The sequence below is a fragment of the Phaethon aethereus genome (assembly GCF_964289735.1).
Source record: "Phaethon aethereus genome assembly, chromosome: 12".
Classification (NCBI taxonomy): Eukaryota; Metazoa; Chordata; class Aves; order Phaethontiformes; family Phaethontidae; genus Phaethon; species Phaethon aethereus.
In genome coordinates, this window is record NC_138588.1 from 7,740,321 (window position 1) to 7,763,471 (window position 23,151).

General features: G+C 40.1%; 1 protein-coding gene across 1 annotated transcript in view; it reads left to right on the plus strand.

Annotated features, from left to right (window-relative positions):
- The window catches only part of AKAP13 (A-kinase anchoring protein 13), a gene marked incomplete at both ends in the record, with an annotated part of 153,309 nt that overhangs the window by 109,693 nt on the left and 20,465 nt on the right, over nt 1-23,151 (plus strand). The window contains 7 exons of the mRNA XM_082005025.1: nt 997-1,059; nt 3,468-3,651; nt 4,928-5,036; nt 9,287-9,412; nt 13,356-13,398; nt 14,676-14,781; nt 19,891-20,062. Of these exons, the coding sequence (XP_081861151.1) occupies nt 997-1,059; nt 3,468-3,651; nt 4,928-5,036; nt 9,287-9,412; nt 13,356-13,398; nt 14,676-14,781; nt 19,891-20,062 (803 nt within the window). The remainder of the gene's footprint in view (nt 1-996; nt 1,060-3,467; nt 3,652-4,927; nt 5,037-9,286; nt 9,413-13,355; nt 13,399-14,675; nt 14,782-19,890; nt 20,063-23,151) is intronic.

Genomic DNA, 23,151 nt, shown 5'->3' on the forward strand with positions numbered 1-23,151 from the left:
TTTTGCAGGCTCCTGGCCTGGAGCAAAGCATGCTCTGGCCATGTCCTCTCCTTGCTTGCATCACAGACCAGGGGCTGGGAGCAGGACTTGTGCAGTGCTGCTCTGGCAGATCTGTGCTGATGCAAAATTCCCTTCAGATGACGTTTGTTTCCTTGGACAGCTTTTCCAGGATTTAGGGATCCGTTATAATATGTCAGAGATGACATGATTATTGATTTCTTTGTGTCTGCAAAACCTGCAACTGGGCCGTGGGCTGACAAAAAATAACAAAAGCAGTATTTAAAATAACAGCCAAAATATTTGCATTCTGTATTTGCATTTCTTATATCTTTCATGATGCAACTTGGGACTCTTTTGGGGTATGGGAGCTGAAGGGTTTTCTAGTCAAAGTGCTTTTGGACGGACTCTTGATTTAATCCCAAGTTAATAGTAAGATGAGCTTGTTTTTTTCTTCCAGCCTCTTTCACTGATCTGCTGTGCAACATTTAAGAATGTAACTCTCTCCTTATTTTTCCCAAGTGTAGCCTGAGGTTATTAATACTTGTATGGAGGGGAATTAAACAATTAGGTATCTGTAAGGGATTCTTTTCTGATTTGGGGATGAGAGGTACCAGAAAAATACTAATCGTTACTAACACAATGGCTGTGTGTGATTACTTATGCAAAATTGGTTTTGGTATGTTTCAGCTGTGTTTTCCCCAAAAATGTGTCTCCCCCACAATGAGCAGTTTCTCCAGTACATTGTGTACTCACCGATGGGATTGGTTTGGGGGAAGCATGGGCTGTCCTGCTACCCGTTTGGTGGTGACCTTGGTCACTTGGGGCACTCTGGTGTGTTCTGGCAGCCAGAAATATATAGTAGCTACTGCATTATTTCTGAGTTTTTTGGGGGTTTTTTTAAGATATGCAAGAGTGAGAGTTTTAACATTCCCCTGTTCCGTAACAATCCAATAATCACAGCCCTTTTCCTTTCTTTGCCTCTTTTGATGTTCCTAGTTTGAGCTGGTGTCCCTCTGGCGTACAGTTCATTGCCATGGCTCCTGACTTTACTTGTAGAAGGTATGGTATAAATAAATGTGCAGCAGCAAAGGAGCACTGCAGACAGCCTGTCGTCAGCTTTTCGTGCATCACCTTTTCCGCTGCTGCTCTGGCTGAAGCGTGCACGTGTTTGTTTGCTTCGTCTGCTTTTTCAGCAATTAGTCTTGGGAATGGGTCTTCTGGACTGGGATTCAGGTGAAGGTGGTGGCTGCTTTTCATTGGCCTCGAGCATCAATCAAGCTGCAATGTTGGTTTGAGCTGCTCTATTCCGTGCTGATTTTAAGGCGTGTTTTTCCCACAGCAGTGATCATAACGGTAATTGTGACAGCCAAAGAATCAGAACAAGAGTTAATGTAATTCAGCGCTGCTTTGTTCTGGATGGATCTCATAAAGGATTTAAGTTCATACCGACTTGCTCTTTGTGAATTGAAAGAGATCTATTTTTTTCTTCAAAGAGATTAATCATGCAAAACTTTCTGTGAAAAATCAATCCAATAGCTACAGATGAAAATTTCCCAGGCACTTAAAGCTTGCAACTTCTGTATAAAATCCCAGAGTTGAGACTGATGCTTGTAGCTCAGATCTTTACCTGATGTTGCCTGGAAGCCAGTCTCCCGGATTTTATAGCTTTCCTCTGGCAGTTCTTGCTGGTTGTGAGTAGAGCTATAAAACTTATTGTGAAGACTAGATATTGAGAAAGAAGTTAATCTGTCCTTCCTGTTACAGATTTAATTACCTTTGGTCTATATACCCTGACCAGCAAATTACAGACCAGTATCACCCACTGATAATTATTTTATGGGCTAATATTTGACATTTTGAGCTGTTTGTGTCACAAAAAACTACTTTTTTTTTTCAGTACTATGTAACATCATTGTTACCACCTTGGGATGCAAGAAAAAACTATTCTTCTATCCTAAATAGTTGGTAGAAATGGAACTGATTTTTCTCTGTGGGTATTTTAGAATAAACTTTATAATGCCTGCCACTGATATACATTGTTGAGTGGAAATCTTCTGAAAGCAGATTAAATTGTAAATGCCTCAACCAGTCGTCTTTCTCATTAATACCATGAAAAAAGTCTTTAAAAATTTACTCAATCTTTTTATTCAAGGTTTATTGCAATTTTTGCTTTGATGATGCGTATCTATCAGCCACTTAATGCTTCTAAAGGAATGCAGAACATTAATCACTACTATGCAAGTCTACCTGAATTTAAAGCTCCTCTGGTTGTTTATATAGTACAGTCTGTAGAATGTTTTCCCTTTCATTTGTTTATATGCCAGCTTGTTGGACACTTAGATGTCATGATTAGCCTCAGGCTGAGATGTATATCCAGGGTAGCCTTGGTTCAAACTAGCAGGACTTTGTGAGCATCAAATCAAACATTAGCCCTGGAGTTGTGCTAGTGTACCGGGGGATGAATCTGTAAAGCTTGCACATTAACCCATGCTGGCATTGCAGTGGGTTTATCGATGCTTGGGCACGACGAGCAGGAGGGTCAGAAGACGACAATTAGGGCCAACGTATATCAGATGGAAATAGTCGCATGTGAAAGAGGGGGTGTTTTTTTGTAGGTGAAAAGACAGTGCATTAGCATCTTTCTGTCACTTGTCTGTCAGCATAGCATATCTACATAGGTTGACCAAACCTGTTACTACTACTAATTCTGCAAGCACAAGTTTGGTATTTTATTTAGCTTTGAGTGATTATGTCTGGCTCTGTAGGACAAGACCTAGCTTCCTCAGCAAATGATAAAATAGGATTGGTTGGCTGATGGAGACAACATTTATTGAATTAAAAAAAAAAAAAAAAAGAGAGAGAAAAGGAAAAAAAGAAATCAGCTTTGGAAGAAAGAAGGAAGGACATTATCAGTGCCAAAGCTTTGTGCAATGGCAAGTGCTAAATAGATTCAGAGTGTCTGCAGAGATGAACATTAGAGGCAGCCCAGAGCTGGTTTTGTGGCTGCTGGGCAGCGTGTTGGTCTAGGACAGGCAGCACCGTGCTATAAAAGGCGGTTTAATTTGAGTGACTTCATTCCAAGGGAGAGCCTAATAAAAAGCTCACAAAGAGAGTATGTGGAAATATCAAAATCTTTAGAGGGTTGTTTCTAGATCTTCCTGTGTACCACTCAAGAAGAAGAAAATACAAACAGTAGCAAAGGCTAGTGACGAGGAGTTTCAATGGTCGTTCAAGCAACTACCATGTCTCATTAGAGGCACAAAGATGCTGCTATTTGTTCTGAAGAAAATAGAAACCCCTTTGCTGCTATCTGCACTTGGTTATTCAGAATTAGCACGCTGAGGAAGAACATCAATATTTCCCTGCATAGTTCAGTTAGTGACTGCCTTATGTTTTGTGTGCTATGTGCTGAAAGACACTGATCCCTAAGAGTTTGTCAGCATCTAACCTCCATGGTTTCTCTTCAGTTACAGCCTAGAAGGCCTTGCTGGAGACTCTGGTGAGAACAAGAAGCCCTCTACAAACTTGGAGGCTTCTTCTCTGAGCTCCAAAGACCTCAGACGGAGTCCGCTTGCCAGCAATCAGTGCGGGTCCTTGGTCTTGCTCACTGAAGAACTCGAGCAAGGAGAAATCAGAGACTACGATCACCAGGTAAAGCTGTCGAACTATTGTTAGATGTCTAGAAAATGCTGTATCAATGTTTTGGAAGTAATTTTCCCAAGTGACAGTCTCACTATGAAGGCTTCCACACTATATATAAAATATTATTAAAATCTTCCTTCTTTAACACAGAGGAATTGCCGCTACGTTAAATTTGCTACTTAGTTCTTTGGGACAATGTGGTTGATAAGAGAAGTCCTAGGGTGAGAACAAGAAACTTCCCAGTTTTCTTCCACTGATTGCATGAGTAGTCATGGAAAAGGTACTAACTTTTTAGCATGGTTATAGTGACACTATCAATTGAAGGTGTTGTAAGGCTTCTGCAATTAATGCTTATGCTGCTTTTTGCAGTGCCGAAATACACACAAGTACCAAGTAGTAATTTATCTGCTAAAGTTTTCAGGTTTTTTGTCATATCATAGGAGGAAAATAAAGATTTATGTTTTTTTCTTTCATAGCGTAACCAGAATCAAAAGGTCCATTATTATAAGCAACAGTTAAGCAAAACGTTAATTGCATATTAAGAAAACTTAGAGCAATCTCTCTGGAGCGGAAGTCTCTGGTAGCTATTAAGGACAGATGGGCCACTATATTATGAGAGTATCTGCTTATTTTTATTAAAGAAGCAATTATAGTCTTAAATACTATAAATACCTTGGATTTCTGAGTTTGAAGTTTCAGTCATAGTATTTTCTGGGTTTAGGCCAGAATCGTTAGCCAGCCAGTCTGTCTACCTCGTAGAGTCACTGCTATACATGAAGGCAGTAAACGGGTCTTACAAGATCTGGCCTGTAAAGCTATTATGTCAAGACTCTCTCATGTCTTCTCTTGCTTTGAGGAATGGCATTTTTGGGGAACACACTGCTAAGCATCAGATTTTTTTTTTTACCACGTTGAACCACAGTCTAGTTATGCTGAGGAGTTGGAACCACAGCAGTAATTTCAGTGGCCACCAGACAGTTAACAGTATCTGTCCTGTAAGATCTTGCAAGAAAATCAAGCAGCCAGTCTCTCTTTTTGTTGCATAATTAGTTGTCTTACACTTAAAAGACCAAACAAAATGTTGCATTTCGCTTGTGCAACACTGAGTACATTTTTCATGGTCCTTGCATTTCTCACCTATTACTTTATACTGGGATCGTTTAAATTTTCTGCTGTTTGAAAGTGAGAATTTCAGTAAACATGAACACCAAACTGTGATCTAAAGTTGGGATGGTGCTGTCCTTCTTGGGATATCTGCTCAGTGTGGTTATTTTCTGTTCTGCAGATGCATCAAACATCGCAGCCACAAGGATTTAATTTCTGTTCTTCCGCTGCTTCATCTCCGCTGACCAAATCTATGTCTCTAATGTCAATTAGTAAACCAGTGCTGGACAGTGAGTAATGCAGTTTTCCCTTATACATTCTGTCATCTGTATTATTAAGTATATCTTGCTACCTTCCCAAGGCAGAATTTGCTAGTACCTGTTCTTGCTTTCCTATATTGTGTGAAATATATGTTTCACTGCTGCATGGAATTGTGGGTGGAAAGGCAGAACTCGTTCCATTTACATCCGTGTTTTGTTCTTCCCAGCATATCCCTGGTATTTCCAGTTCTGTTGAGTTTCTTTTGTGTTTTTATTTTTTCTTAATTAGACTACTGGTAGGAAAACTATGATTTATTGAGGTTTTTATTAAAAGAAGAAAACCTAAAACAACAAAAGTTTGAATTTTGCATCCTTTCAGAATTTCCTCCTCTGATGTCAGGTAATTTCCACTTGAGATCTTATTTTCCTACTTCTAGATTTTTTGGAAGTTTATATATCGAAACTTGAGAATCCATGTTTTGGTCTCCTTGGGGGAATTTGTTGCTATTTATTTTGAGTTAAATGTTTTGGGGCAGTCGGGTGCAGTTTATTGAATTTCTACCTGAAGAAAATAATAAAATGTGATTAAGTGAAATTTTTCAGTTTAGCTTAATTGAAGGGATAACAAGCACTTAATTTTGCAATTTCACTTAATTGATTCTTTCAGCTGAAAAAGTCATTCAGAAGGCTGCAGCTGGATGTGCTTAGGAAGGGCCACATTACACCTGTTTTCATTTTATTAATTGCCAGCCAGAAACCGAATTGACATTTTAGATCATGTCTTGTCAATCAGTGATGGTCTCTGGTCTTTTTCTCTTTATTAACATGCTTGTTCCTTGCAAAGGTGCTTTTAAGAAAGGCGTTTTATTTGTTTAGGAGGCTTGCTGGAGGAAACTCACAGAGGTTATGCTTTGTAGGAGACGTTTTTAAATTCTTTGCCATTATTCTTCCATGATCAATACGCATGTGGCCTAATGGATGTGTCCCTCAGCAACACTAACCAAAACGCAGGCAGATCTGTCCCGTGAAAAGGCCGGCTCTGCTCCGTGCAATGGCGTACCCTCTTTCCTCCTTGGGCTGAAGGCCGCCTTTTTTTTTTTTTTTTTCCTTAAGCAACCAATTTACTGGCATGGCATCCAGTTGCTAACCAAACACCGTAAATACTCAGCTAGCTCCCAGAAAATGTGCTGTCGGTGGCTGAGAGAGCCTGGCCAGCTGAGGCTCTTCTCCCTCTCCCTTGAGACTTTCCTTCAGACCCATGACAGGGGGTTACAACAGCGGAAAGTTTGTGCCTCCATCTTGGAATTGGACATCTTGCTGCATTTCCGCTCTTCTCTGCCTTATTAAGTGTTAAAAATGCCATCGAGGCCTGAGCTGGTGGTAGACAGGTTTGATTATCCCATCTTCTTCTAGAGTCGGCCTAGCCACAATGGTGTGTTGAGAGAGAAGGAAAAGAGATGATGTAGTAAACTTTCCAGAGGGGCTGTGCAAGAAATAGCAGGGTTAGTCTTCTGCTTTGAGGTGGATGTCTGTGAGCCTTGGACACTGAAGCTGAAAATTGCTAATGCTTCTGTGAGCTTTATTAGAGGTTAATTTGCAACACCTCAGAAAGGGCCTCACTTTTATAGGAAGGTGATTTCTGAAAATCAATGCATTTGTGGCAGTTGATGTGAACATCCAAAAGGATTACTCTCCTTGAAAATTTAGGTCATGAATTCTCTTCCCAACTCTGACATTTTCCTGACTTTGGAAACTTCAGTAAATCACTTCATTCTTAGTCACTTTGACAGAGAAAGAGTGTTACTCGAGTTGTGACCATAAGTACACGTGAAGCAGCTTAGTGTCTTTTACAAGAAGGTCTCAGTGTATAAACTTCCTTGTATCACCTAGATCTGACATTCATATTATTGCAGCAGAATACTTCAGAGTTATGCAAGAATAAATCCTTGATTTCATGGAGGTGAATTCTAGAAAAACTTTAATTCTTCATTCCACTTGCATAATTTTGTGGTAGGTGTTTAAAAAAATTCTCTGTTCCTTTCAAATGTTTCTGAATGGGAAGCGAGCAACATGTTCTGCACAAAAGCTTCAAAAACTAAATCCAAATGAATAAACATATGTACTGAGGCAGGAGCAATTCCCAAGGCTGAGTTTCTAGCTTGCACTCCATCTGATGTCTCAGATACTCCAAGAGCTGCTGTGGTCATTCACAGCTGTTAATCCTTCAGCATTTTATAGAGGGAGGTCACAAGAGACGTTGGCTGGAGTGCTCGGAAGACTGCTTTCGGCTTTGGAATAGCAAATTTCCAGTGTGGAGCATTGTTCTAAAGCCAGGAACTGCTATAAATAAAACCACTGAAATGGAAGTTGAATTGAAGTGTGCTGGAGGACATGCTTCTATTTACAGTGAAGTATTATTGTTCATCTTGACTTTTAGTCTAAATAGATGGTAGACTACAGAAGAAAGCAAGCAGTGTTGCCTAGTCATGTTCTTCAGGTCTGGGACATTTGAACAACTCCTTTGAAAGGCAGTCTAAACAAAATTAATGCATGAATCTTGCTAAGAATTCTTCAATTTAAATGCCTTTCGTTGGGTCCCTCTAGGGTTGTTCTGCTTACGTTGGAAAAGCATGCACATAATTTTAGTCAAATCTCCTCTAGGCGATTGGCATTTATGACTAATGGCTGAAGGAAAATTTCAGGGGAGTTTGCTTAGCATTGCTTGCATTGCATTGGGTATTCCTTGGATAATATTTTTATGTTCTGAATTCAGTTTTACAGCAATACAAAAAAATTTCTTTGTATATGACTGAAAAGACATGTTTTATACAAAGAGAGTAGTAATTGCTACTTCTTTCTCTTGGAAGTTTCACACTGATAGAAGTCCTCAGGCTCTTTTCCCTGTTGTGCAAGTGGATTGATTTAACCATGCCATGGAATGGCTTAAAAGTGCTTCAGTATATGCATTGAAGGTGTTTAACGTAGATGCTTAATGTAGGACCCTTAGGTCAGACCTGTCCCAGGGACAGAGTTTCCCCAGCCCTGTCCCAGTCATTGTTCCCGAGCACACGCTGATGTACCATGTGAGCGACGGATATCCAGCAACCTGACACTGGTCAGGTCACAGCTCAGAAGTTTTCACCCGTGCTTGTATGATGAGAAAGTTTGGGAAATATAGCTCTTGGGCATCTCCATAAGAGGCTGTGTAGCAATTTCAGTTAAGGGTGGCTAGCTGGCTCCTACATCTCTTTTCAGAAAAGATTGTACTTACAAAGAATTGTTGCAAAGCTGCTGCTATGCAAGAACTGCTCTTAAATTATTTTTAAACAGGAATTACAGTAAACCCTTTTAATTTGCAAAGTTTGCAGATGAGGGCATGAACAAATAGCAGGGATTCCTGGAAAAGTGCATATTACTGGAAGATAAATGGAACTTCATAAATTGAAGAGCAGGAACATGTCTGGGAAAAGATGATTGAACTTGCTGTTGTTATCCCACTGATAACGGGAGATTTGATGTCACAGACTGATTGCTGAGTTTGGCACTGTTTGGTAGACATCTTCCAAGCAAGGACAGGAGAGGGTGCGGAGGGGCTTTTCTCATGTTTAAGGAGTTTCTTTAAAACAAGGACTGTGAATTCTAGAAGGCAGGAGAAGAGATGCTTTTTTTTTTTCTGTTTTATTTTGAAAGAAAAGGAGGGAAATTTAGGGGTGTCTTTTTTAAAGCTTTTTTTAAAGGAAACTTTGAAGGGCATACTATTATCAAAATGTTTGGGGTTTTTTAGGGATAGAATGGTAAGAACATCCTCAGGTGGATAAAGTATCCTTGTTATACCCAGTAGCTTTGGTGTCATTTAACTGCAAAAAGCACTCTTAATCAAACTAGAACAACTCAAGATATTTGTTTCCCTGGCAGTTATTTCAGTGAAGCAGATGACCTTTGTCCAGAGAACCACTAAGTTGTTAGTATTCTATTTGGGAAAATAACTGTTCACATGTAGGTCTTCATTAAAGAGTTCCTATAAAAAGTCGACAGCAAAGATAATAAAGCCTTGAACCTCAACTTAGGCATGCAGTGAGACTTGCATCCTCTGAAACCTGCATCCTCTGGAATTTGCACGTTCTCAATTCTTTGTTTCTTGTGCCTCTTCTGAAGCCAGCTGCTTTGCAGACATTTCCTTTGCTTTGGTTTTAGTTTGCTTTGGCCACTTTCCTCTCTTTTTTTATTATTAAATGCATTTCCAAGCATGCTCTAATGTCTGCTGTTAACCCACTTCTCAGCCCAGGGCCGGACTCGACCATCGAGACGAATCTCCTTCTCCTTCAGCATCTCTCCACTCATTCCTAAGTCTAAAACTCTCTTTTCTATTGGCTCTTCTTCCAGTGATGATGAGGAGGAGTTGGATAGTAAGTAATCGTTTTTGGTGCATTGCAGCCATTATGGGTGGAAACAAAGGGAGATCTGGTTTTTTGCTTTAGACCTTGAAGTTTCACCTTGCAAACATTGAACTAACCTTTCCATTGCATGATGCCTAACAGCATTATATTAGTCCTGTATCTGAATACTAACTAATGGCAGAATAAAAGGATTATAATCCAAAGAGTCTTGTACCTCAGCACCAGCATCATCATCTGCCACTGACCACCAATATAGTCATTACCTTTTTATTAAAACCAAAATACTTGTCTTGAGATTGTTGCAGTGCATGGAGTTAACAGAAGAGGTAAATCCTTGCCCTCCACAGGTGAGAGTGAGGACATTGCTTAGTGGAAGTAGGAGAAGAATAGAGAAGCCCTGATACTAAATTCTGAAAATCTTGGTTACAGCCTCGCAGTTCTCCTGCTGAGCAAAAAGCATGCATTGCATCCAAACACCTTAAATCATCAAGGTGTTCGTACCTAGGTCCTGATAACTATAATCAGAATAGATTTGTCTGGAAGTAGGTGAGTGTTACATGGTAGCTTTTTTTTTCCCCTCCCGCAAGCTCCGTTGCTAAAAGAAACCCACCTAAGGCAGAAGATTGAATTAAAGTAATTTAGATGCCTCTTGGTTTTTTTAAATAGGCTTATCAAAGATAATTGAAAATGTTTCCTATTTCTTAAGCATGTTTAATTAGACTGTGGAAATAAACTAGAACAGATAATTCTCTATCTAAAGAGAAAAATCAGAGCAACTGCAGTAGTTGGTTCAAATCAAAGGTTTGCAGGAAGACTAACCCACATCCCTCGTGTCCATACTGGGATGGGGGAAATTGCTTTCCAGTCCAACAGATTTCAGTTGCTTCCTGAATTTAAAAAAATCTCCACACCATCCATGTTGTAGGTATCTAAATTCTCCTCCTTTCCATTCCCAGTCTTCACTGTGGGTTTGTTCCTTCCCTACAAGAAAGTCCTATGCTTTCCCAGGTGTGATACTACCCACTTCTGTATTTAAGCTCCTTCCTCTTTGCTCGCTCCTTCTCTTCTGCCTTTAAGAACACTCACAGTTCATGGTCCCCACAAAGTGAGCTGCAAACACGCAGCTGTGCATTGATGTTACGCTGCCGCGGTAAAAAGTACTCTTAGCTAAACCTTTTGGTGGATTTTGATTTTTTGTTATGTTTGTGTGTTTGTTTGTTGGGGTTTGGGGGAGGTTGTTGATTTAGTATTGTTTATTTGTTTTACACACCCAACTAGTTAAGTAATTCCTAATAGTCAGGTTAGGATATAGCAATTTGGGTGGGTGTTTCTGTTAGCCAGTTTTTATCTCTCTCCCTCAAAAGTGCTGCTGTTAATTATAAGCATTTAAATGGCAGAGATTGTCTCAAACAAAAATGTTGCTTTCTTTATGTGTTTTACTCCCTCATATTTGAGGGTACTGTTGTGACTTTTGTATAAAAGGTTGGTTTAGCCACAGTTATTCATAAGACTGCTTTGGCAATGGGCATTTTTCATGTAGTAATCCTAGACCAGTCTGTTTATTTTTTCACATCTTCAGGGTTCATTTCTCATAACAGGATGGATGTGTTAGCGCTTGCATTTCAGTTACTGCTCCTCAACCTCTCCATGCCTGTTTTTCTCCAGACTATGGAGAATTAGTTGCAGTTTGTTTGATATCATGATATATTTAAGACACGGATTTCAGGTGGCTGGACAAGCCATTCTGTGCATTTTAGAAAATTACTATGAAGCCTTTAGATTTCTTCACACGCAAAAGTTTAATTACTACCAGCATTAAGGAGTTGTGAGCTGGTTTCTTTTGTTTGCAACATCTTAGTCCAGTCGCTGCTTTCTGCATAATGGACCTTGAGGAATTATTTCAAGACAAGCTATTTCATATGGAATAATTTTGGTGGGTGATGCTTGAAAGGTGTTCAGATAAGTACACCAAAATTTGTCTGCTAGCCCAGATTCATTGGACATAGGTAGCAGTCCTGGCCTTTGAACAAAACTAACTTTTTTTGTGGGTTGTGAAGTCAGCTTTAGCATTTCAGTTTTGAACCTGGTCATGATAGAAAACACAAAAATTATTAAAATAAAGCTTCCTTCCTCTCTTCTGCCTCAAAAAATAAACCCCAAAGGTGAGAAAATGCATGCTTTTCTATGCTTATCTTCATGGGATTTATAGCTTGCAGCAGTGTTGATCATATGATGTTATATTCTAACCTAAAATATAAAATCATAAGCAGGCTTTCACCTTGATTTTTGTCTGGATCCATTTTGCCTGCCAGTGTCAAGAATCCCCCATTTTTAAGATAAAACAGTATTGCAGTGAAAGATAAATCATACATAAATGAAGTTCCCATGCAATATACTTTCTCAAGGTGCTGAAAAACAGTCACAAATACAAAATTATTACAGCTCTTGATGCAGCGTTGTTTCATATTTCTTACATTAACTGCAAAGAAACAAAAAGGTTTGTGAATACTTAAATCCAGTCAAATTGATGAATCTATTGAAAAAAGGAAAGACTGAGGAGGCTTAACGTTAAAAGCAAACTGGAGTTGAAATGTGAACCAGAGTTACTGGAGCATCAGCCAGGGATTTGGGAGTCTGTAAATTACTTGTGTGATCTTGGTAGGCACTTAGGTAGTGGATATTACATAAAAACCCAGCCAGCACAGTCAGAAAATGGAATACTAGACTTCATTTGATATATGTTACGGTATTGCTAACTTTGATGTATTTGGGATAGATCATTAATTAGATGAAAGATGTTGCAAGGCAGATATTAACAGAGATGTCCAAGCAGGGATTAGGTAATGGGGTATGCCCGCATTTTAGTTTCTCAATATGAAGAAAGGATATTTCTGTCTCAGGCTGTGTTGACACTTGAGTCAGTGGTTAGGAAAATGTGTATTTTCGAATCATAAGGCATAGTATTGTATGCACAGTTTTTCCTAATGCACTTACTGCTTTTCGATAGAGGACCACATTTGCCTCTGTCAAGTGGCTCTTTTGCATTCACCCTTAGCTTTAATATGTTAACAGAATTGGAAGCCAAAGTACTGTTTTTCTTACAATGTATGTGCAGAAGCCCAATAAGATGATCAGTCATGCTGCTGCTTGAAGTTCCTACAGGACTGCGAAGAGGGTTTGTAGTGAGGGTTTTTGGAATCCTGACAAGCCCAGTTACTCTGGAGAGAGCCTTCTCTCCTCTGGATCATTTCATCCTAATTTTTCATTATTCTTCAATGGTTCTGGTAAATGGTGTCAGCTACCTAATCTGCTCCAAATACATGGTGCAGGCAGGCTTCTTGTGGTATAAAGAGAATTTGTGTCATTGGCACGGCTTCAGCTTCATGTTGAAAGTCAGACTTTCCTCAAGCACAGTGTTTTGTGACTAAGCCCTAGGCTGGTAATGTTTCTTGGAAAACAGAATAAGGCTTCCCTTGTTTCCCTTACTTTTTATGAAGTGCTTCAGGATTTTGATGGGAAAATGATCTATAATTTTATCAAGCAGCAAAGTTTTATACATGAAACCCGGATGTGTTATACAATAGATTCTTTCTAGTGATGTATAAATAAAAGTGTTGTGGCAGAATGATTCTCATTTATACCTATTGTCATTGAATTGGCAGTTCTGATTCCGATACTCAGATTTACCAGCAAATTTAACAGATGCACATCCTTTGCTTAATAGCTGAAGAAAGATAAAGATACTAAGCAGGCTTTCACCTTAGCATCTAATTTGAGAGCACCTAAGGATACAGGGAACAGGCTTTATCTTGAGCACATGCAGTCTATTCAAAACACTCACTTCTGGAAAACATTTCCCCTTCCATCCAGATATGCAAACTATGTTTTTTAAAATCAGTGGGCTAAGATTGCAGTCTAACATGTCACCCCCCACCCCTCCGATCTTTTCCAGGTACGCAGGCGTTTGGCAGCCCCACAGGTTCTTCAGTTCAGAGGTACGGTATGCTGGGGGTATCACGTCTCTTCTGGTGGGATTCCTGCAGTGGATTCTGCTTTGGACACCCAAAAGCCTTCCTGGCCCTAGTGTACTTCAGCTGAAAACACAAGTTGTCAGGCTTGTTACATCTAAAGGCTGAAGAATATTTCAGATCGTAGAATATGAAAGTCTGTTCTAGGTCGTATCTCTAATAATGCTTTGTGTTTATTCATAGCTAATAACATATCAGATTATCTATTATAAAAAAATATCAGTTTACCCCGAGTTTTATTTTACACTAAAAATAATTGTTACTCCCTAACTCTGATTATATTTCTATAACAAAGGCCAAAACGATCATGTTTTTGTACGTTACTTTTCATCCTTGCAAGCTGTAGAGTGGAGATAACCTTTCCTGTGGGCGCTGGCTTTCAAAGCGCTTCCCTGGAAGAAGGACGTTTGTGGCACTGAAGGAGCTGGGTGCCTGCTCTCTGTTTCACCCAGATAGCTTCGGCTTTATTTCCTGGCTGGGAGGCTCTTCACCTCTGCTCGCTGCTGTTTTCTCCTCCTTGATTTCATTTGTCTTTCTGTCATTCTGCGTTTGGTTTGTGTTGTACGTCCTGTTGACAGGCTGTGTCCTTATTGCATTAATAGTTTCCTCCGTAATTTCTTATTCTTCCATAGAAGCTGAAGAAGTCATAAGCTTGTGCACGAAAAGACTGGCAGAAAGTATCTGGTGTCCCAGAAATGCCTAAATTAATACAAATAACCATTGTTGTTTATTACTTAGTATTGGTGCTCTCATTTCTCAGGGGAGGCTTTGCAGACAGTGTGGTTTCTGTTAAAGACACTCCCTGCCTTTTCAGAGTTCATTAGATGTCTTCCTCTGGAAGGAGATTTCTCTTTAAAGGATGTGTGCATGACTATTCCTTTCTGTCTGAAATATTGATCATTAAATGCCAAGGCTAACTATGTCTCCATGACATGGGCCCTGTAAATGGGCAGATGCTGCGAGCTGGTTAGTGCTTATTTGGCCACGGGAGCAGCAGAGGGTGCTATGGCATCGTTTGAGAACAGAGATTGCTTAAAAACAGATAAAAAGATTCCTTGAAATATATGACAAACTACTGGATTGGCATTTTGTCTTCACTTTGCCTTCTCTGGTATAACACCATAAAGCAGCCCATGACTGTACTGGATAATAAATGCATTTGTCCTTTAAAAAAGAATCTATCCTTTTAATAGATGCTTTGGGAGGAAAAAAGAAAAATCAACCTCTTTCTTTTTTGATTTTAGCATATCTGAAGAGAGCAGCAGTGTCCCCACTGGTAAAGGTGGAACAAAAGTCAGTCGTACCTTCAGCTACCTCAGGAATAAAATGTCCAGCAGCAAGAAGAGTAAAGTAAGCGCTTTCTTGTGATTTACACAGCCATGAAATACCCACAGGTATCAGAGGCAAATTCTTAATTCAGTGTGTTTCCATAGGGTGGTATGTATGTCTTTGCCTGACTTTCTTTTCTTTTTTCTTCCTTTTGTGAGGGGAGGGTTGTCTGTGGGGTAGTAGGGAATAGCTACATGGGAAATCTTAGCACCCCAAAATCGAAATGCATCTGAGGTGGGTTTTCCTGCGCAGTGTTTTTGCCTCATTTCCCCACAGAAGGAAGCTTCATTTATTACAGAGAATAGATTGTGCTCCAGCATGATTTCTGGCTTTGCAGTGATTGATGGGTCTAATTTTTACAGAACCTGAGAGGTGTTTAATAAAATGAAGACAGGAGCTGTAAGAAGGAACTGGCTGCCGAAGGCTGTATTGTGTTTCACTTTTATTTTTACCTTTGCCACAAAGTTCCGTGCACTGCTGGAGAAGTTGCTCAAACCGTGACCTTTAGTGATGGCCAACATTTATTTTTTCCCCTTTTTTCCATCCTTAAAACCCTGGGATTTAATTTGCTGAAGGTGAAGTGCCACTCAGCACAGCCTGAATTTCCTGGGAACAGCATTGGTTACAGAAATAATTACATTATTGCTAAATACTTCACAGAAACAGGCAGTTGTTGCCTTAGATTGTCCCCTGAAGCTTAATGTACGTTTGGGGTTTTTTTGGCTTGGTTGGATTTTTTACTCAGTTTATCATGTCTGGCAGAAGCTAAGAGCACCTTACCTCACAGTGGGCAATGTGTATTATATAGTTAGGTGATGTGTAGCTAATATGTTGGTAAATACTATTGGAAGGCCCCTGAGACACGTAATTACATAGTCTGATGAGTGTCTGAATAGCAAACTGGGAAAAAAATGTGGCATAATGAGCATTGTGCCTATGGCAGAATAAGGCAGGGCTGAAGCATACGCGCATGGGAGGAGTCACGTTTCAACTGCACAAGTGTACTTGATTTTAGCCTTTCCCAACATCAGCACTTGATGTTTCAGCCTGAGTGTTCCTTGAACATAGCTGGGTTTGTGTGTTCTTATGGTCCAATGCACATTTTGATACACGTTTTTGGAAGGTTGCATCACCTTTGCAATGAGGTACCAGCTTGTAGTGAGATCAGTCATCCTAACGCACAGTTCCTCTTTATGGATCTGCCTTTAAAGATACAAACTGAAAGCACCAGCGGCTCAGAGCTGCTGCTGAGCAGCTTTAGGACAATGCTGTTCCCTGCTGCAAAGTACAATGTCCAAAAAAAAAAAAAATCTGTTTACATAGAAACCTCTGTGCAAACCACTAGCGAGTAGTTGTGGAGCATGTTGCACAGCCTGTGAACAAGACTGGAAATTCATTAACTGGTTCATGCACTTTGGGTGTATAATCTCTAAGCGAGAGCTGGACGTGTATAAGAGATCTGGTTGGGACAGGTAAGAAAATACGACAGAAGTACTTGAGATATTTTCTCTGCTTTTGTTAAATAAGTGCAGTCTGATTTTGCTAATTTGCATGATTGGGTCTGAAATTGTTGATAAAGAATTGCTCCGAAATTCAAAACATTTTACACACTATACAAATTGCAGCTCACGTCAGTTCTGATATTTTTACTAACTGAGAAACCATAGTATCTTTCCAATTACAATTTCTTCTCTGCTTGTGGTAGAATGTTTGCCTTACATACATTTTTAGAGCTTCAGCTGTACATTTAAATAATTTGACATAAAAATTCTGGGGAACGCTAGTTTCTCAGAAGCATTATGGCTGATGAAAACCTGTAAGAGTTAAAAAGAAAAACAACAAACCTTGAAAGAGGAAGTTGGACAGGAAGAGTTGGTTTCTGCTGCTGTCTGGGCTGTCAGGAGGGAGAGAGGCTTCAACTTCTTTCCAACTAGGTTTTACTTTTCTCCAAACCTTCAGAAATCATCATTTTCTAAGATGAAGTGTAAAATAAAGCACATCTAAGCCTGCTAATGGCAATGTCTTTTTTTGAAAATGGTGTAAACAGTTACATAAAAGAAAACTGAAAATAAAAGGGTGTTTGGGGTGTTAACTGTAGGGGATACTGATAGAAGTTTATGAATTTACCCATGTCTGGCATATACTTTGTGCTATTCAGGGATTAGTCAGCGAATCGCTTGAAGTCAGTAGTGTGCACTGATTCACATTTGTGAAGTCTAAAATGTGCTATGTCTCTGTCAGAAAAAAAAATACTCATTTTCTTCATTTTGGTAGAGAGTTTCTGGGAAACGATGAAAAAAAAATTAGCATGAGTAATTTCTTTTTTCCCATGACTTGAGCAATTATTAGGCAGTGCTATACCACCAACAGCATTTCAGTGTATATAGTAAGAGTTGTAAGTGTTTGAAAGGAGTCTTAGACAGGGAGTATTTGTGACCTGGAGAGCAAGAGGAGCGCAAACACGTGAAACCTTTCTGTCTGTGAAATCTTCTGCAGCACTTTGTTTACTCCACTACTACATAGCAACACTGAGGTATGTTAAAATTCACTTTTTCTGTATCCTAAACATCACAGAGGATTTCATTTACCACCCTCTGCCTTTTAAATGGGTGATCTCATATTGTCTTGTGACTTCTAAAATATTAATACCATCCTTTCCTGCCTGTATTTTTTTTTTTTAGCATTTTTTTTTTTTTTAGGCAGTGGAAGCTAGTGTAGGGCAAGATGAAAGCAGTAGCAAAGTAGCTAAAATCATCTTCAAGGAAGTTAGCAGCAATCGTCCCGCCCTCCCCCTTTTGCTCAACTCCTCTCTGACTGCTTGTCCCCCCCGGCCGGCCGTGCTGGCAGCTCTTGGCCGTCGTCATGGGCTAATGCTGGTGGGGAGCAGCTCTCCTGCCCCCGGGGGAAGGATGTCGATAAAATGGAATAAGTTTGCCGAAGTACCTCAAATAACAGTGAAGCTAGTAGGACTTAAGCATTGGGAGGTAAGAATTTTGTGGTTATTTCGGAGTGGGATCTGCTGCTGCAGCGCATGGTCTGTTATTTTGGGCCTTAGAACCAAGTCATGGTATCCGTTGTGTCTGTTAGTGCACGTCGGTGCAGGTTCAGCCTTGAAGCTGTGCTTCAAGTCATGCTGGCAGCTCTGATAGTGCAGGAAAATGGTTTTGTATTTACAATCCTCTTATTAAAAAAAAAAGTCCAGTAACTGTCACAGAAAAAAAAAAAATATATCTCGTTTTGAGACCTTGTATTTCAGTGGTATGGCTGGCATCCCATGTATGAAGTTTTCTGTTTCCTCCTTGAAAGTGGTGCACCCATTTCCTGTTTTTCCTGGGGTCGTTCAGCTTTAATTACCATGTTTTTTACAGTGACTTTATGAAGACAGTTTATTATTCCAGAGTATAGAACTACTGGGCTTTGCAGTGAACATCAGGTACATTTAAAGTATAGGACAGTGAATCTCCTTTCAGCATTTTAAGCGTGAGAGTTGCAAGATCTGCCTTGAGTGTAGGGTCATCTTTTTCTCCTGGAGCTTCACAAGTCCTGGCAATGGAGCAAAATTCAAGGTGTCAACATCGTACCATCGGCCAGGGACTAAGTTGCGGAGTTGTAGTTCTTGAATCCTGCCAGGCTGGACATGGTTAAAGGTGGGCAGGTCAGTGGATGGAGAACAGGGCTGTGGAGGTTTACATGGTGTGGCGATCCTGATGGCTCAAAGGAGGTAGAGATATGCCACAAAGCAGACCTTGCTGGCAGGTTTTCTGCTTCAGACAGTATTATTCCATCCAGTAATGCTCTTGGTTTTGCTTATTTGCAGAACAAAATAGCGTTTGAGGCCAGTAAATAGACTTTCTGTTTACGAGGCTTTGGAGGGAGAAACTCCAACACTGGCATTTTGCCTGGGATGTGTTGGGAGAGGGGAGACCTTAGGCTGAGTTACTAATTATTTGATTGTGTCATTAAAGGCTCAGAAGTTTCCCTCCCAGTGACTGCAGAGCTCAGTACCTCTTTTGACTGCTTCATGGCGCTTGCTCACATGGGCAGCTCTGCAGCTCTCCAATATGTAGACTGTGACAATATTTAGCAAAGGGCATGTGGCATATAAGTAACAAAATGCAAAGATGAGCTTACAGAAGCCTCTACTAATTCCTGCTTAAGCTTCTTTTTCAGATGCCGTGAGATCTGGAGTAACAGTTAAAATACAGGTCTGGAGCTGAATTGTATGGTAAACATTTTGTAGGATGATACATAGAAAGACCAGGAGTCGCTATAGTTCAAATTTGGAGGTTTTTTATGGAGTTTCCTTTAAAAATTGTTTGGGAGAATTCCAAATCCACAAAAAGCATCCAGGAAAAATATTTCAAATTTTTAGTATTTAGCATTTTTCTATCTCGGGTAACAATAGAAAGGTAAGCAAGAACTCTGTTAAAAGTTGGGAGAAGTTGGCTGTGCTTGTCATCTTTCCAAAGCTGAGTAGCCCAGAGGTTGAACCATGGCTTCCGGAGGACAAGATAATCTTTTATGGTGTTGCTGTTGTTTCTCAGACTTTCTGTGGTGCTGTATTTCAAGAGTTTGTGAAAGATCCATTTCCCCAAAAAGCTTCATATAGTTACTTGGGGTTGCATGAAACTGTTGAAAAAGTTGCTAGTCAGAAGGAAAGCAGAGGTAGAAATATTCTGGCAGAGATGCTGTACAGGCACGGAGGAAGAGATTGTGTTTGCCACTAAAAAAGCAGTTGCAAAGCACGAGTCTTATGGGTTGGCCTTAAAAATTAACTATGTTGAAAGATTGATACACATTATAAGTGGTGTTTGTATTTAGCACAATTCACTGAAAGTGATGAAGAGATTGATTAGAGCCCAGAAGAAAATAGCTGCCTTCAAAACAGACTCAAGTTCATCTCCGCTGGTGAGATACCCATGCAGAAGGCTCTGTGAGTCAATAGTATGTTAGTCCACATCCATGTGAGGTGTAAGGTGATTTTTTTAAGAGAACTGTGCAGACACATGACTTGTTAAGGTGTGTGCCGATCAATATCGTCATAGTGCCAAAGTCAAACACTGAAGAATTTGTAACTAGAGAATAGACCTCTGCGAAGTAACGAGGCATTTGTTCATTTTCTCTCGGCAGGAAAAAGAGAAAGATAAAGAGAAGACTAAAGAGAAGGACAAAGATTCCAAGGAGAAGGAAAAAGATAAGAAGCTGTTAAACGGACACCTCTTCACTGCAACCTCCGTTGTAGCCCAAGCAACCTGTTACCACTGTATGAAACCTTTCAATAAGGATTCGTACTACTGTGCAAGTAAGTTGGGTTCCCCCCCTGCCCTTTCATTTTTCATTAAATCTGACGTGGGAAATGCAATCCTTGTCCTTTATTTTCCTCTTGCTTAAGGATGTGGGGTGGGAGGGAGACTTTGGAGATAATGATTCGTGAAGCAACGTGTTGCCTTACGGAAGCTGGACTGAAATGAGTCGTGGCTGCAAGGTGTCCTGCAACCTCCTTCCTAGCCTGTGCTCGGATATCGCAGCATCCTGCAGGCTTTCCTGCCCCTGCTTGTTGGGATGTATCAGTCAACTGGAGGACTTTGGTTATTTCAGCTGCTTGGGGCTGAGGTGCTTTGTTAAGATGGATGGAGAACAGGGAAAGCTGGCTTGGATCATGGTTTTTATTTCCAATGGGGAAGATGATGTCCCACCCATCTATAGTGTATTCCTTTAGTTCTCTGAAACACTGCTTTGGTGAGCCCTCATTGAGAACAGCATGATACAGAAAGGAAATACTAACCCGCTTCTCCCTTTATACGTGAAATTGCATCACAAGTCAAATGGCAGCTACGTGTGTGCCTGTGAAGGATGTGCAATACAATGCAGGCAGTACAGGAACCACAGCAGAGGGTTTCTGTGAGATCGATGATTTTGTTCTCCTTTCTTATCAGATGGTTTCTCATGCCTGTAGCTTGATAAGGTCAGCAGCGTTTGTGTGGTCTCGACCAGAATGGTGGGTGGTTTATGCAGCAACCCGAAGCTATAGAATATGCACACAAAAATGTCTTTTTCCCGCTGCAGCTCAGAGCTCTCCATTCCTCACTATTAGTAATATTTTTTACTCCACTAGGCTAGAGATGAGTTGAAGTGTGTACAGGAATTGCTCCCAGGCTGGAGCAGGAGGCTCCGTCTCTCCCTTCTGGTAGATGAGCAGTGTATAAAACACCTCCGGTGAGTAGGGGAAGGAGCAGCCAGCTGAATCCCGGACGGCAGTTTTGAGTTTCCTGGAAGAGAAGAGATTTTAGCACTGTTGTTGTATGGGACGCACTCTCTGTCATCCTGATGGGAGATGGAAAATATCAACAATTACAAGCTCTCAAATACATCCTCACCCTTTCCTCACTCGACTTCCTTAACAGCTTCTGAAGCCACTTAGAAAATCAAATATATCCCGATTTAACTCTCTATATCCTAATGAGTTAAAATAACCCAGCAATGTCATACATTTCAGCATAGCCGTTCTTTCCTTATTTTTCAAAGTACAACAGCAAATTATCATAAGTTTTCTGCATTGGCTCACATCTGAGAGTGGACCTTTCTCCCATTGCATCTTAAAATCAGCCACCAAATGCCTTGGAAACGACGGATAACCAGCAGCAGAGGCTCTGTTCTTCGTGTGCTGTTGTAGACTACTTTTTTCCTACAGAAGTGGCAGTGCTTTACTGCTACCATCACTGCTCTGTCTCATCTATGGATGACTTCTTAATGCCTTTTAAAATGCTGGATCATTTCAAATCAATGTCTCAACTTTTCAATGATGCCCCCAGCTTCCTGAAACAGTCCATGCTGAAAGGTTTAACATACCCTAAAACAAACAGGCAATCAAAAAATCCTAGTTTTTAATAGTTCTCTGTGTGGTCTTTTTTATTTTTTATGATCAGTGATGCAGAAAATAAGCTTTTTGGGGTTTTAATTATTAATACTGCCTGCTGAAGAGTTGAATTGGAGGAATTAAGTCCCCAAAACCAGATTTTCAATCTAAAAAAATCAAAATGCTCTCTTGCTAAATGGTACATGCTAAAGAGCTATCTTCAGGCTTTCAGCCTGAATCTTCAGGCTTGAGTGTGAATTTAATGGTTCTGAATTGTGCCACTGCCTGTTTTCACGCACCAGAAGTAGGTTCTGTCCCTCTTCCTTGTTTGATCTGAAAAATGATACTGCTTGTGGGTTTTTGCAAGAACATGCAGGTTTCTTTCTTCTGTCTCTCTTGCACAGGAAATTGTGAGACATCAACAGAATAGCAACGCCCTATGGCCTTACCCTTACCTCTCTCAAAATATCAGAAGAATTACTGGCTTTTATTAAGTAGGCCCAAATGTAAGAAATTTTAGGCATGTGAGCATATTTTGTCATTTTGGGCATGGAATATTTTCCTTTCCTATTTCTTCTAGAAATAAGTCAGAACTGTGGACTTACAGTGTAACGTACACTTAAAATATAATTAATGATCTGTGTTAATAAGTGTTTTCATGGATGAGTGGAAATAACAGGTTTTCTCTAAGCTACTGAATCTCATCTGAGAGCATTTGAGTTGTGATCTTTCATCTGTCAGAAGAGTTAATACTCCAAACCCAATTATCAATTATTTTGAAAAAAACAGTTTTAATCATCTTTGAAAACTGATTCTCACAAATCTGCTGGCAGAGGTCCTGGGCAGACTCAGGGTATTCTGAAAAAGATAGGCAGCTTTTGCTCTGGCATATAGGCAGCAAAGGGTGGTATTGAAGCATGATGCTCTTTGCACTGGTAAATGTTGTGGTTTCAGACTAAAGCAGTGGCTTCAGTCTAGTTTTCAGCAGGAAGTCCCAACCTCGTGGACATGGTCACCTGGCAGATGCTCCTGTTACTTTTTCTAATAATCCTGTAGTACGGTGGCACTTGGTTCCTGTACTGTAGATCTTGGCTATGATATGTCTGAGTTTGTGTAAATGAGTTTTCCTGTCCTTTTCCTTGTCTTGTTAAGAACAGTATTTGTGTGTTCAGAGAAAACAGTGGCCCTACAACTGGATTCTGTTTCTGTCTCCTGCTTCTGCTTTCCACCTTACTTTTCTTTCAGAGGAATAACTCAAATCTTTTTTTCTTTCTTTTCTTTCTTTTCTTTCATCTTTTTTTTTTATTTTATTTAAGACCCTTTAGGACCCTGGTGACTCAACCTTGCTTTGATTTTTAGACAGAATTTCCTGTTAAATTCCATGAGGAGATCTTGTTAACAAACACAGGGATAATTATCCCAGAAAGCAGCCTGTCTCTGGGCTACTCATGTAAACCACAATGATGCCTAAAAGTTGTAATTCTCAGTTGTGCAAGATAACAGTTCAGATTACAGATGGCAAAAACTGACCTGTT